General features: G+C 46.6%; 1 protein-coding gene across 3 annotated transcripts in view; it reads left to right on the top strand.

Moving 5' to 3' along the window:
• Positions 1-14,927, top strand: part of LOC146196952 (rab GTPase-binding effector protein 1-like) — a 56,940-nt gene that overhangs the window by 22,999 nt on the left and 19,014 nt on the right. For all 3 annotated transcript variants that reach the window (XM_084598672.1, XM_084598673.1, XM_084598674.1), the window contains exons 10-13: positions 6,099-6,223; positions 7,012-7,212; positions 9,002-9,241; positions 10,990-11,179. In XM_084598672.1, coding sequence (XP_084454798.1) covers positions 6,099-6,223; positions 7,012-7,212; positions 9,002-9,241; positions 10,990-11,179 — 756 coding nt within the window. The remainder of the gene's footprint in view (positions 1-6,098; positions 6,224-7,011; positions 7,213-9,001; positions 9,242-10,989; positions 11,180-14,927) is intronic.

Genomic DNA, 14,927 nt, shown 5'->3' on the forward strand with positions numbered 1-14,927 from the left:
GATCACGGAGCGAGCGATGTGTGACCAGTGCGTAGTGCTCAAGGCCGCGGTCATAGCTTTGCACGTTGGTATCATCCGAAGTGGCACTGGAGAGTGTTCGGGACATCTGAAATTCTGGACATTGTACGCATTGCGCTCTGGCTGGGGAATGTTATGAGTTCCTATCATCCCGAAATTCGTGTCAACTAGATTCGTATCACCGAAATTCTACTATCGCCAGCGTCGTCCTCAGTGGCTGCGCTAGCACCATCAGCATCATCGGCTAAGCAGCTGATTGAAACGAATCGAGCCAAAGCAAGAGTGGCTGTTTCTAGTTGCATTTCATTTTTGCTGTCGCAGCTCTTGTATGTATGTTTAGGGTTAGCGAGGCCACCCATGTGCGGTGAACGGTGTAAAGTTAGAGCTCTTGTGTGCTTGAAGTGATGGCACTGTCAAAACCCTAGAAAAAAATATTTGCAAAAACTTTTGCGATCTAATACTTTTGCGATCAAGAAAAGGCGAATATTTTTTTTATTTTGCGCAGTGTTTAATAGGCATGATGTCAATTGTGTGTGATGGTGGTAAAGGGGATTTGAAACTGAAATCAACTGAATTCTCTGCTCATCAACCTGCAATGAAACGTTCTTAACATCTGCTGCCGGTAAAGGGCTATTAGTCAGGACTGTGCTTTGAATCGACTCCAACAGATTTTGAAGCTAGCAAAATGTGCTACTACAAGGTCCTTGCATGCATAAGGACTCATTGGGCATTGGACATTGCAATCTTGAATGAACTCCCCTCCCTCCCCTCCCTTTTCTTTTGGAGATGTCAAAGATATCCAGATTTCCTACCTCGCCTGGTTGGCAGGTATGTTTAAACATTAAAAAGTGCAAACTTGTGTGTAAAAAGGGTTGCAAGGCTTGCTTTTCTTTTAGTCCTTTTGGCATTCTTCATGCAAAATGGGTTCACACTGATGTAGCATGACAATGGCTGGGACTTGGTGACTGACTGGATGAAACATTAAGAATTTATTGGTACAGGTAAATCTCGTTACGAGAGACACTGTTACAAGAGACACTCAGTTATAAGAGACATTTGAAAATGGTTTGGTTGGTTTTGTTATGTCTGCCATGTTAACAACATTGCATACAAGAGACATGGTTACAAGAGACACTGGTTACTAAGGACAACTTTTTCAGGTCCCTAGAGTAAATTCTTCACTATTTAGAAGAGACGAAACCTAGGTGTGCTCATACAATGCAGCTGAAGCGTACCAACTCATACATGATGCACTTCAGGTTGCCTTAGCTAAATTCTGTTCCATATCAGCATCCAAGAGACTGCTGAGGCACCAGAATCTTTTGAGAACTCGTATTTGCAAATGTGGATCTTGTGTGCTCCCGAAGAGCTTACAGAGTATGCAATTCTCATGCAAGTAAATGACACCTGTACCATACAGGATGACTAGGAGGACATTTCAGACGAAAAGTGTCAGGATCTGAGGGTGACGAGCATGTAAGAGTGCTTCAAAGGTATTAGAGCAACAGGAAGGCTCGCAAAGTGAAGTGCTTTACCTCCAGAATTTGGGAAGGAATACACTCTGCATTCACAAAAATACATACTAGTATTGTAAGGTAACGCGAAGGTCGGACTTGGGGGATCAGGCTTTATTGCAGACCTGAAGCCTTGGTCGCACACTGCAGCCAAACACACTCCGCGATGACGATGGGTATCTACAAGAGGGAGCAGGATGAAGATGAAGCAGCACGTTCAGTCGTGTGGAAGATGAAGCGCCACACAGTGCTCACACTATTTCGCCCGCGCAGTTAAAGCGGCCAGCCTGGCCGCAGTTAGTCCGCAGGATTGCGCCGAATAAAAGGTTTCATACGTGAAACGTGGACAACTTCAGTGCCACGGTAACGACTGTCCGGAGGAGGGTGAACAGGGGAGACGCGATAGTTGACCGGGGAGGTTTTTGCAAGAACTGTGTAAGGACCAATGTAACGGTGCTGTAACTTGTCAGAAAGGCCAGGAGTGCGTAATGGGGTCCAAAGTAACACCTCGTCGCCGGGACGGAACGAAACTTGGCGATGGGTTGCATCATAGCGGCACTTGCGGTCTTCCTGGCTGGCTTCCGTGTTGACGCGAGCAAGCCGGCGAGATTTGGCCACTTGGGAAAGGAACTGGTCAGGAAGAGAGGGTGAGGAACTGGCATGTGTAGAAAGGAAAGAGGCGTCAAGAAAGGTAGCAGGAGAACGGCCGTAAACGAGGAAAAACGGGGTGTAACCTGTGGTCCGCTGTACAGCCGTATTGTAGGCGAACGTAACAAAAGGAAGTATTACGTCCCAGTTTCGGTGGTCCTGGTCGACGTACATAGACAACATGTCAGAAAGCGTGCGGTGGAACCGCTCAGTCAACCCATTGGTCTGGGGGTGATAGCTGGAGGTCAATTTGTGATGTGTGGTTGAGGCCTCAATAACTTCGGCTACAATCGTCGACAGAAATGTCCGACCACGATCGCTGAGAAGCACTTGAGGGGCCCCATGGCGTAGTACGAGCGATTCCAAAAAGAAGGTCGCGACCTCATGTGCTGAGCCATTAGGCAGAGCAGCGGTCTCAGCGTAGCGTGTTAGGTGGTCGACGGCGGTGACGATCCAGCGATTACCTCGTGCGGACAATGGAAGTGGCCCGTATAAGTCTATGCCAACAACGGCAAAAGGAGTAGCTGGGCAAGGTAGCGGCTGTAGTAGGCCAGCAGGAGGAGAAGTGGGCCGTTTGCGGCTCTGACATGGCAGACAAGAGGCGACGTATTTTGCCACACTTGAGGCGAGGCCTGGCCAGAAGAAACGGCTTTTCACGCGGTGGTAAGTTTTATGAAAGCCTAAGTGACCGGCTGTAGCATCATCGTGGAAAGCCGCCAGGATACGGGTGCGAAGCGCTCTCGGAATAACGGGGACCCAACGGGTGCCTTCAGAGCAATAAATATAACGGGACAGCACGCCGTTGTCAAGTTTGAAATTTTGGAGTTGTCTGCGCATCCTAGCGGTAGGAGGGTGAGAAGCACCGGTGAGAAGGTTGATTAGGGAAAGACAGTAGGGATCGGCTTGCTGGTGTGAAATAATTGCGTAGCGATCTGGAGCAGCGGCAGGAGTAGCACAGGGGATGTTTGGAGCTCTGGACGACATTGCGACGCCGAGGGTGCACGCAGGAAGGCGCGAAGAAGCACTAGGTGGAGACTCTGGGAGCGGGCAGCGGGAAAGAGCATCGGCATCTCGATGTTTGCGACCTGATTTGAATATGACATCAAAGTGGTATTCCTGCAAACGCAGAATCCAACGGCCCAGGCGTCCAGTCAAATTTTTGAGGGTTGATAACCAGCACAGAGCGTGGTGATCGGTAACGATCGTGAAATGGCGGCCGTAGAGGTAGGGGCGAAATTTCTGAACTGCCCAAACGACGGCGAGGCACTCTTGCTCTGTGATAGTGTAGTTGCGTTCCGCTGGTGTTAGAGTTCGACTGGCAAACGCAATTACTTTTTCCCGAGAAGCGGTGTCACGTTGCAGAAGTACGGCGCCGATACCGAGGCCGCTGGCATCGGTGTGGAGAATGGTAGCAGCAGTGTCGTCGAAGTGAGCGAGAACAGGGTCCGAAGTGAGGGCATTCTTTAGGGTTTGGAAAGCTTTTTCGCATTCTTCGGACCAATTGAAAGTAGTACTGTCGGTAAGGAGGCGGTGGAGCGGTGCAGCAATGGTAGCGAAATTGCGAATGAAACGGCGAAAGTACGAAGACAGGCCAAGGAAACTGCGTAGTTCCTTAGTCCGCTGAGGGCGTGCAAAGTTCAAAACTGCAGCAAGCTTGTCAGGGTCGGGTCGAATGCCATCGCGGCTGACGAGGTGGCCCAGGATCTTGATTTCTTTCTTGGCGAAATTACACTTTTTTGTGTTCAGCTGGAGACCGGCGGATGCCAGGCACGTTAATACTTGATCAAGGCGGCATAAATGATCAGAAAAAGTCGCAGAGAAGATAACTATGTCGTCCAGGTAGCACAAGCATGTTTTCCACTTAAGTCCTCTAAGAACAGTGTCAATCATGCGCTCAAACGTAGCGGGGGCATTACAAAGTCCAAAAGGCATGACATTGAATTCGTAAAGCCCATCGGGAGTAGCGAATGCGGTTTTTTCTTTGTCGGCTTCGTGCATCGGTATCTGCCAGTAACCGGAACGCAAATCCAAAGTGGAGAAATATTCGGCGCCCTGAAGACAGTCGAGGGAGTCGTCAATTCGTGGCATAGGGTAAACATCTTTGCGAGTGACTTTGTTAAGTGCGCGGTAATCAACGCAAAAACGCACGGACCCATCCTTTTTTTTGACCAAGACAACCGGAGATGACCAGGGGCTAGCTGAGGGCCGAATAATGTCTCGTCGGAGCATATCATTCACATTATCTTCTATGATTTTGCGTTCTGATAAGGAAACACGGTAAGGGCGGCGCCTAACAATAGAAGTACCTTCTGTAATAATGCGGTGCTGTGCAGAAGACGTTCGGCCCAAGGTCGGAGAAGTGGCATCAAAGGAGGCTTGGTGTTTTCGAAGTAATTCCTGCAAAGCTTGGCGGTGAGTCGCAGGAAGGTCAGGATTGATGGTGCCAAAGAGAACACAGAGAGAGGCATCGGAGGAAGCTGCTGGTGAGGAAGAGGGGGCGGTAAGGGTGGTGAGGGACACCGGATGAATGTCCAGGGCACAAGGAAAACATGTCCCTTTAGTCAGCACAATGGGCTCTGGAGAAGTGTTCGAAGCAGCGACAAGCGCTGTGCCATGCTCAAACCGGACAAGACTTGGTGGTAGCGCGATTCCACGGGTCAGATGGCGATCAGAAGGCACGATTAGCACATCTCCGTTATCAATGTCAGTAGAAGTAAGCGCGACAAGTTGTTCGCATCCAGGGGGAAACACTGAGTTAGTAGCGGCAAGCAGGCGATGACGGGGCACGGGAGGTTCAGAAGACGGATCGCTCTCGTTCATGTAGATGACCCTGTCGCGACACGAAATGCTGGCTGATGCGGCAGACAGAAAATCCCAGCCTAAAATAATGGGGTGAGCGCACGGTGACATCACGGCAAATTGTACGTGGTGGCGGACACCATCAACAAAAACTCGCACAGTACACTTAGCAAAAGGCCGAATTATTGCCCCATTAGCTCCACGGAGTTCGGGTCCATCATAAGGCGTTTTCACTTTTCTTAAGCGGGAGCACAAGTCAGTGTGTATCACAGAAACAGCGGCGCCCGTGTCAACCAAAGCCTCAACAGATAAACCTTCAACCCACACTAAAATAATGTTCCAGGGACGTTCCGGAGGATTTTTGGGATGGCCGAAGAGTGCAGTGAATAAATTCTTTAAGCTTTCCTGAGCAATTTCCTGTTAATGCATGTGAATGCATTTATATGCTGATGTGCAGTAAACGGATCAATACAGTGCTTTTAGAATGTTTGGTTACAAGAGACCTTGCTTACAAGAGACATCTTTTTCGGGTCTCTTGAGTGTCTCTTGTAACAAGGTTTTATGTATTGCTAATGATTACAACACGACAAATTATGTTCAGCCCAGTGCTACTTTATCACAGCTTCTGATCGCAGCATTCGATAAAAACATTTGAAGGGTGCTCTTTTCATTATGAAGGTGCACTGTAAATGTTGCTCAGGGACCTTTCAGGCCTTTCGTTGAAGGTCACCCGAATAATAATAATAATTATAATAATTGGTTCACAGGAAGGGAAAGGTGCAGTATCTGTCACACTTGCTCTGTGGGCACCTAAACTGCGCTGAAAGGGAAGGGAGGAAGGTGGGAGTGAAAGTGGAAAGAGAGAAAAGGGAGCAGTAGTGGAGGGCTACGGAGCAATTTCGACCATCTGGGGATCTTTAACGTGTGCTGACATTGCACAGCAAACGAACGCCACTTCATTTCGCCTCCATCAAAACGCAGTCGCCGCAGTCGGGATCGAATCTGGGAACTCCGCACAGTAGTCGGGCGTCTTACCACTGCACCACCGCGGCGGGGCACTTTTTTTTCTTTTTTTTCTTTTTTTTTTTTGCATCCACTCATCGGCACTCTTGCCCCCAGATGCGACACCTGAAATGGAGGCACGGAGGTCCTTAATGGAAGTTGCCCGTACAGAACACGATGACAGCTTCGCTGTTGGCAAGCGAGTGGTCAGCGACAAGGAGTGGAGGCTACTTGAAGAAGAAGTAAGTTGCTGCGGTGCCTTTTCTTCTGCCGACATTCACCCAAACATTGAAGCTTGCACTGATTTTCCAACTGTGATTACTAAGCCTCGCGTGAGATTTTGAAATTTCAGACTCTCTCTTAGTGCACTTGCTAATTGGGGAATGCGTGCGTGTATGATCTACGTAGACTGCTGTGCTGCATGTATAGATTGGGTCTGGATACATCCAGTAATGCATGCGTCATTAAGCCGCGTGATAAGGTCAACCTATGTCATCAGATTTTTTTTACTATCTCGTACACACAAACTATGATATCAGCTTCTTTTATAATGGGACATATAGTGCTCTCACATTATAAAACGCCCCTTAATTTGTCAGAGGATGGCAAAAGGCTTTAGAGACGACCTCTCAGTAAAGCTTGCCTTCCTGACTTGATTATTTTGAAATGCTGAACCGCCGTTTGTATGTCTGCGTTTTCATCTGTGAGAGCGCACTTGCAGCGACCAGACACTGCCACAAATTGAAACTACGCGTAATTAAAATATACCTTAAACACGCAGTTAGACTACACTGCTTGCCACTAATAACCGAATTTGAGCATTCTTTGACGAGCCCTATTTCTGCACGCTTTTTTATGACTTGTGTGCGTGGTAGGTAGAAGCGGAAGCCAGGACATACATGGATTCCTCAACACGTTTGGAACGCCATCGGTGTTTCATCGGTGTTTCTTGAGTCTGAATGGGCTGAGAACTCCTGTGCAGGAGTTGACAGCTGTCTTTTTCTGCCCGTGGTTTTTCTTCATTGTGTAGCTGAAGCGGCTGCGGGAGCGCCTGTGCCAGCCCTGCGAGATGTGCAGCAACTATGAGCTGCAGCTGCAGCAGGTGCAGCGGGATCTGGACCGGCACACCAAGGAGCTCGGCACGGCCAGGCAGGACCTGAGCCACGAGCGTGACTACCGCCAGCAACTAGAGCAGCGCTTCGCCGACTCGGCCACTGACGTCCAGCACCAGGTCTCCTTGCTTTGCTTGGCCTTCGTCTCGTTTTGCCTCACGCTGCATGGACACAGAATCCAATTCTAATTACACTGGCATGTTTGTGCTCGTATTCTGCATCGAGGCCTAATTTTGCAATTGGTTATGTTTAGCACGTTCACTGCATCATGGGCAGCTGGTGGTTTGCATTGAGTTTAGGAGCTATGTGGCCATGAATACTGAGTTCAAAGAGCCCGCCCAACGCACACATCATGGTTGCCATTGCCATCTGCTGGCGGCTCTGAGAAGCTGGTTTTGCCAGTGGCTCACTGACGTGTCATGCCGCACAGAAAATATTTCAAGGGGCCTCCTGGTGGGCCGCAACTAATAAGATTGAGTGTGCAAAAAATGCCGCTGCCACGAACGGGTTAAACGTCATGTTTGGAAATATGCTGGTCTTTTCTTTGCAAAACAAAGCGAAGTACAATGTTCTGTGTGGAAGTTTGTAGGTCGTAAGAAATGGCATTTGTCAGCCAAACAGGTGATAGTGGTGCAGTCAAATCCCGTTACTATGAATACTACATTAACGAATTGTTCAAATTAACAAATTTTTTGAAAATCCCCAACTAACTTTCGATGTTTTCAGTGTAAAAATATTTCAGAACTACGAATTTAAATATAGTGCATATTTCAAAATAACATACGTTGTGTATTTTTTCTCCTATAATCAAAGAAAATCGGCATTACGAATTTGGCTTAACTATTAGCGCCGCAACTCGCATGAAACAGAAACTGTCGTTTCGGTGTGTGTGCCATGAGCTATAGCTATCATCATCACTCTATCTAGTGCCAACACATAGTACTACCACAAAGCTTTGGATTAATAGGCAGTAACCAGCAGGCCTAGCCACCTGCCTTTTTTTCTTTCTTGCTCTCTGTGTTGTGCGTCATTTGCTGATCGGTTGTTCGTGCCATTCACGCGTGCAGTATGGAGGAATTTTTTTAGCGTGCGATCTTATTGCGATGTTCGTGCGAGATTCAACGATTAATGCAGCTAGCAATGGTGCCAAGGAGCTAAAGGAGTTATCGCTCCAGGAAAAGTAGCCATATTGCTAGAAATCGACGCAGGGAAAAAGCAAATCGGCCTCTGCTGACAGCTTCGCATTGCCTCATCGACCATAGCGATAACCAAGACAAGATTTTTAAACTTCATGAACACAAAGGATGAGGTTGTATTCAACTGTGTTTTACTGCGCATGAACATTGCAGTGACATAAACGATGGGATGTTGTGCGAAATGGAAGGCGTAGAGAATTTTTAATCAGTCATGTATGCTGCATGTATAAGAAGTAAATAACTGATTTATTCAAGTAAAGAAGCTTTGAAATTAGTGCAACATTTTAATTTGAGTATTTTCTTGCCTGCAAACCTACTGCCTACTGCCAAGGTATGTTATTTTTATACCTTGGTTTGACCTCTAGTTTATAATCGCAAGTTTTTCACTGCAACGGTATTTCAAAGAAAATGATCAAAGGCGGTCCCCAATGATTCATTATATCGAGATTTGACTGTAGTTAGTAAAAGTATTCGTGTTCACTGCCCTTAAGACAGATATTGCTCCTGTTCCATCTGCTTCGAATCTGCCTTTCTGTACTGGCATTGGTATTAGCGTAGACGACTTCACATCTGGATTTTTGTTTTCAACTGATGGCATGACTTGCTTCCCAGGCATGGTATCCGCATTACTCAACGTTATGCCTGCGTAGACATTGCTCATGACTGAGCAAGTGTTTTAGTTCGTAGGGGTATTCTTTGGTGTGTGTGGCAGGTGTCTGAGCTGCAATCGCGACTGAGTGCGTCCGAGGCAGCCCTGGCGGAGACCCAGCAGGCGCATGTCGAGAGCTCGCAGCAGGCGCAGCAGGAACTGGGCCGCCTGCACTCTCAGCTGGTGTCCCTGCGGGACCAGGCCCAGAAGCTGAGTGAAGAAAACGAGCAGCTGCTCGGCCGGTATGTGGCCAAAGCACGGCAGCTGCAGGACGAGCCCATCAACCTGCCAGACTCCCTCGAGGTGAGCACTGTACCGTGTCTCAAGGGGAAAACAGCTGTAGCTCTGTGGGAGGCTTCCTTTGCTGTTGTGCTAGGGTACTTACTGCTAAGACCCACTTTATAATACACTCGCATATAATGTGAGGTGCATTTTTGGGCCGGTAAAAATGAAAAAAGAAAGTTACTCGTACATGATGAGAGTGAGAAAAGCTCGCCGAAAGCAGTAATTTGCACTGTGTCTCACTCTCAATTTGTTATTATCGTATGGATTGGTTAAAGTAGGTCCTTATATATATAAATATATATATGGGCACTTCTTAGGCATAGTATTGTGTGCCGGCTCTCCCAAGCATATGGTGCAGCTGGTCTCCTCACATGTGTGGCAGCAACAGTTAAATTGCATTTGAAACCAGCATTTAGAGGTCCTACAAACAGGCCCCTCGCCTCGCATATATGTTGGCTCACCGTTTGGGTGGGCTCAGTTTCTGAAGGCCATTTTTTTGCACAAAGTTGACTTAACTTCCATGAATGGGAGAAAGCTTTTAATACACTGTTCTTTTTGCGTGCGTGCGTGCGTGCGTGTGTGTGTGTGAAATGGCCTCATATTGGGCCGTTCACTTCTTTTCTGCTCTAGAAGTATATGAAATATTCACTTTAAAGTTATTCGAAGAAACACGTGCTGCTCATTCTCCTGGTTGTAAGAGAACCAGGAAACCACTATTTGCACAGGCCTTCGCACAGGCCTAGAAAAGAGGCATATTCGTGCTGTAATCACACTTCTTGCAGGAGTAGGTATAGTTGCACGGAAGCCAGCTTTTTGCATCAAGGACTAAGATTTAAAGGAAGAGGAATTCTGATGAAGACCTCTGCTGAATTGTGGTTGTACTTTGCTATTTGTGACTTTTATTATCCTTATTATGACAAGTAGATTGCAGTGTTCTCTTTACAGGGTGTCTAGCAACCGGGAAAATCAGGAAATGTCAGGGAAATTTCATGCACCAGGAAAAATCAGTGAAATGTCAGGGAAAGCATAAAAAATTTCACCAAGTCAGGGAAAATGGCGCAATATATTCTGCAGTGCATTTTCATTTTAAGCTGATGCAGAGCAAGTATGTTATATGTGCAGTTTTTTATTTTTTTTTCGCTGTCTCGCCAACGTGCTGCTGTTGTGCAAGGTGAGGTGCGATATTTTACTTTGACGCCAGCACATGGTCGAGCTGCCACAATAGAAAAACCAACACACGTAAGGTGGGTACTCATTAAAATATGCGTAAGCACTGCGTGAGAGTAGTACGCAACTAAAAGCAGGAATAACCTCGTCGGCAGCAGTCTGCGCGAAAGCGACCGATGAGCTGTGCTGCCAAGCGCTCGCATGCAGTCATATTGGATTGGATTGGCTTGGCTGTTTGCGGGTTGGGCGGCTCGTGTGCTCTGAGGCTGGCATCAGGGCACTTTTAATTTTCAGTAAACATTTGATGTTCTTAACGGCTATTGACACTAATGACAGCCTTTTCAAAAATAGGAGCAATAAATAGCTTTTCGTTAATTATTCGTCTTTGCTCGTTATCATCAGCAGCTACATTTTTTAGCCTCTTCACTCGTTAGGGAATTTGATCTGAAATAATTGAGGAAAACCTGGAAAAGTAGCAGATTTTGAAAATAGGAGTTTGCTAGACACCCTGCTTTAGGCAGTTTTGGAGTACAATGTTTATTTTGCTGTTTGTGTTAAAAATGACTTTTCATTTCACTGCAAAATTTATGCACATGCAGGAGCTTCGGTTCCAGTGTCTGCAGCTGCAGGAGGACCTCATCAAGGTGCAGCTGGACAAGGAGACCCTGGAGGAGAATCTCCGGAGCCAGATACTGTTCCTGCGCGACCAGGCTAGTTCAGAGCTCAACTGCAAGCAGCAGATTGAGCAGACACTCACCCACGAGGCTGACCAGCTTCGCAGGCAGCTAGGTGAGACCAGCCTGCTGCTCGTGAATTTCTCGCAAGGTTGCATAGCATAGAGAGAAAAAAGACACAAATTGCAGCCTTCACTGCAAACTATTTGCATGGGCTGTACTGCTATCATGTCAGCTTATTACCATTTATTTGTTCTTGGTGGCCCTGTTTCTATGTGTACCTTAGGAATGTTCTTTAATCACTGCACTGTAGTATTTCAGTTGGGCTTCATTTCATCAAGTCATCTCTCATTTTTAGGAGCTTGTCATTTTCTCGTGTGTACAAAGGGCGCTGAAAGTAATTGCAGCATTGCTTTGTGATTTTATTCTTCTGGGCATTCAGTTCAAAATTTAGTCAAACAAAATGAGCCCTTGTTGTAATTCAGCCTTGAGCTAATTCTTTTTCAATGCTAAGGAGTGTGTGCATTTTTCTGTTCTTTCCTGATGAAAGATCAGGATTCCCTGTTTGTTTTTTATTCTCAGTTTTCAGATCCCCACTTTCACCTGGCAGTTGGATTAGCGTTTTGTAGGCTCTCGCAGCCTCGAGGTTAGGTAGGCTGCGTGGTTAGGGCTCAGGGGAGGAGTTTAGAGAAGTAAGGGGCTTCCTGTTGCTTTCCTTTTATCCCAGAGGTTCCTGGTGACTGCTACCTGTCTTCCCTGTAGTGCCTGTCTGCTGGTGGCCCTTTGCCTCCGTCCCGTCCTTGCTCTTTCTCCTCACACCTACCTGCTGCTGCTGCTGCTGCTGTTGCTGCTGCGTGTATCCACCTGTTCAGCACCCTCGTGCATGGCGCAGTGACTGGGAAATGATGCCTGGCTTTTCATATTTTCTTTTTCTTATATTGGACGCTTTTAAGAGACTCATCTGGTGTTTGTATGTGAGAAACAAGCGCAGCTCTTCGCTCGTAATGCTTGAATGCTTTTGTTTTGCGGCCCATCCTGTTTCTTGTTTTTTTTTTCTTTTTTATTGCTTTTCATCTTTGATCTGCATGTCTCTTGTCTCACTTTTGGTGCTTGTTTGGAGATGTTAGAGCTAGCCTTTCCTATGTTTCTTCAACTTACTTGTGTGCTGACTGTTTGTTGATTTTGCATGTTTGTGCACTCTGGGTTCTTGTTTGCACATAATACACAATCTTTGTTCCCATTAGTGTGTGTCTTTTTTAGTGACATTGGCGCTGTAGCTGGGTCACTGGCGTGACCTGCTAGAGGAGTGATGCTGCAAGAGTGCAACCTGAGAGCAGTGGCAGCTGGCACACAGCTGTCAACCGTTATGTTCAATACACTGTGCCATTTGTGCCATTTTTGGTTCATTTATGAGGATGCAGTGGGCTTTGTTTGTTTGGTAAGAGAAAGAGTGCATTCACCTACTTTGTAGAGGGATGCTGGAAACAATTGACCAGCAATCACTATGATGATTAGGCATCGAAAAAAGTGATGCTCCGAAAACTAAATTTCACCTGCCAGACAGTAACTAGAAATTTTAGTATCATTAATAATGCTTTTCACACTTAAGACTGTTACGGCAGAATGTCTCAAGTAAAGTTTTAGTGGGCCATGGTCACCACTTCATCCAAGGAATTCAAATCACTGTGGCGCCATCTAATGAACAACACTAAAAGCACATCAGGTGATGTCAAAGGAAGGGTGGTTGTTATTGCATGCTGCACTGGATAGAGTGCAAATTGTAATAAAACACGATGAGAACCTCTTAAAAGACACTTAAGAAAGTTTATTTTCCAGAGATGTGGTCACATGGGGTACTACAGAGATATCGAAGTGTTTCAACACAAGAGGTCACTCCGTTTGTTTATGCGATCTTCAGTGCAAAATTAAAATGATAAATCCTTCATTCTTAGATGTTGTAGGGCTCGATCTATACTAGTTCGTATATGAGGCATGGCGTTTTCATTTTCACAGTAATCTCATTACATATCATGGAATGAGATGGGCACGTCGAGATCAATGTGCTCATAACGTCTGATCTTGCTGTGCAGAAAACCTAGGGATGTCAAGGGCGTATTTTCACTACAGCAGCTCTGGTTTGTTTTCTAGCATCGCAGTGCAAAGTTGCTTTTGCCATAGGGAAAAAAATTTAAAATTAAGATTGCCGAGTAAATTGCTCAGATCTTTTTTCTTTAGTAAACAGGGCAGAGGTTTTTGGTATATATTGGCATGATCCTGGTTTTGATGAATGTCTCAGGTTATGTTATCTTTTTTTCCATGGCTACATACAGTGGAATGCGCATTTTCTGCTGCTTCTAAATGCTTCGAAAAATGGCTACACTGCATTTCTACTCTTTACTGGTAGATCAGAAGTAGTTCATAGTAGATTTTGTTGCAGGAAAACGACATACAATCTAGTCCGGTCACAACAGTCGGCGGGAATTGGGAATCACTTCACTATATTCGTTATTTCGTTGTATTTAGATTATGAAAAAAAAGGCACAGATTTGAGTAAATTGTTTTATCGTCGCTGGACGAAATGGTCCATCATTCCCGAAACACGTTTTGCAAGTGCGGTCTTCAGGATTGTGGCCTCCATACAGTCTATCTGAGAACCGAAGTTCTGCACTGAACTCCCGAGGAACATCTGTAGTGTTTCAACAGCTGCGATGGCTACTGTTGAGGTCACCTTCTTAAGGATGCAACCAGGGTCATCACAGTCACTCTCGGAGGGGCTATCTGTACCTTCCACGACGCCCCCGGGAACTTCGTCAATCATGAAGTCCTCTGTGGCAACAATTTCGTTGTCGGCAAAGATGAAGTCCGTGTGGGGTAGACCTGGAGACACAAGGTTCAACTCGCTAGCAGTGCTTCGGGCGAAGCCGGCTTTCTTAAAACAGTAATAGTCGGGTGCTTCACGTCCCTCGAGGCTCCACTTGCAAACTAGAGGGCCGTGGCCCTTCACCATCTCGGCCATATTGTCGGCAGAGTGAGCATCAATCAGAAGGCGTTCTTTTCTCAGCGCCGGTAATGGACCTTGAAGTTAGCAATAACCCCTTGGTCTATAGGTTGCAGCTTGGCAGTAGTTGTTGGGGGCAGGAACAAAATTTCAACGGCGCTCAAGAGTACATTGAGGTGATGCACAATGCAGTTTTCAAGCAACATCAGTACTTTGCGCTTCCTCTGGACCATCTCTTTGTCAAAGTCGGCGAGCCACTTGCCGAAAATGTCTCTTGTCATCCATGCTTTCTTGTTGCTTACATAAGTCACTGGCATAGAGAGCCCTTTGGAGAAGCCATGTGGTTTCTTAGCTTTGCCAATGACCAAGAAGTCTCGCTTGTCTGAACCATTCATATTGGAGCAGATCAACACTGTGATCAGGATTTTGCTGGCTTTTCCTCTTGCGCATTTTTCCGTCTTGGCTGCGAGAGTTTTTGTTGGTAGCAGTTGGAAGGACAAGTTTCGTCTGCATTGTGGATGTCCTTGTCGGAATACACAAGAATCCGATCACGATGCTTGGCCATCCACTGCTGGAGTGATCCCTCGTCAACGGAGCAGCTTCCCGGCGATGTTTGTGCACATAATGGCCTCTCTTTGTATCTCTGGAGCCACCCATTTCCCGGCTGGAAGTCCTCATGACCGAGAGCGAAGCCCAAGTCCTTAGCCTTCACCAGCATAATAGGTCCACTAAGCGGGATGTTCTTTGACCGGACATCCAAGAACCACCTGTAAAGTGCGGCATCTACTTCAGCGTATGTGGTGCACCGGATTCTCTTTCAGTCTCTGCTTCCAACGTCGTCGACCTTGCTGCCATTATTTATTAT

The sequence above is a fragment of the Amblyomma maculatum genome, chromosome 3 (assembly GCF_055883805.1).
Source record: "Amblyomma maculatum isolate TAMU_Amacu chromosome 3, ASM5588380v1, whole genome shotgun sequence".
Lineage (NCBI taxonomy): Eukaryota > Metazoa > Arthropoda > Arachnida > Ixodida > Ixodidae > Amblyomma > Amblyomma maculatum.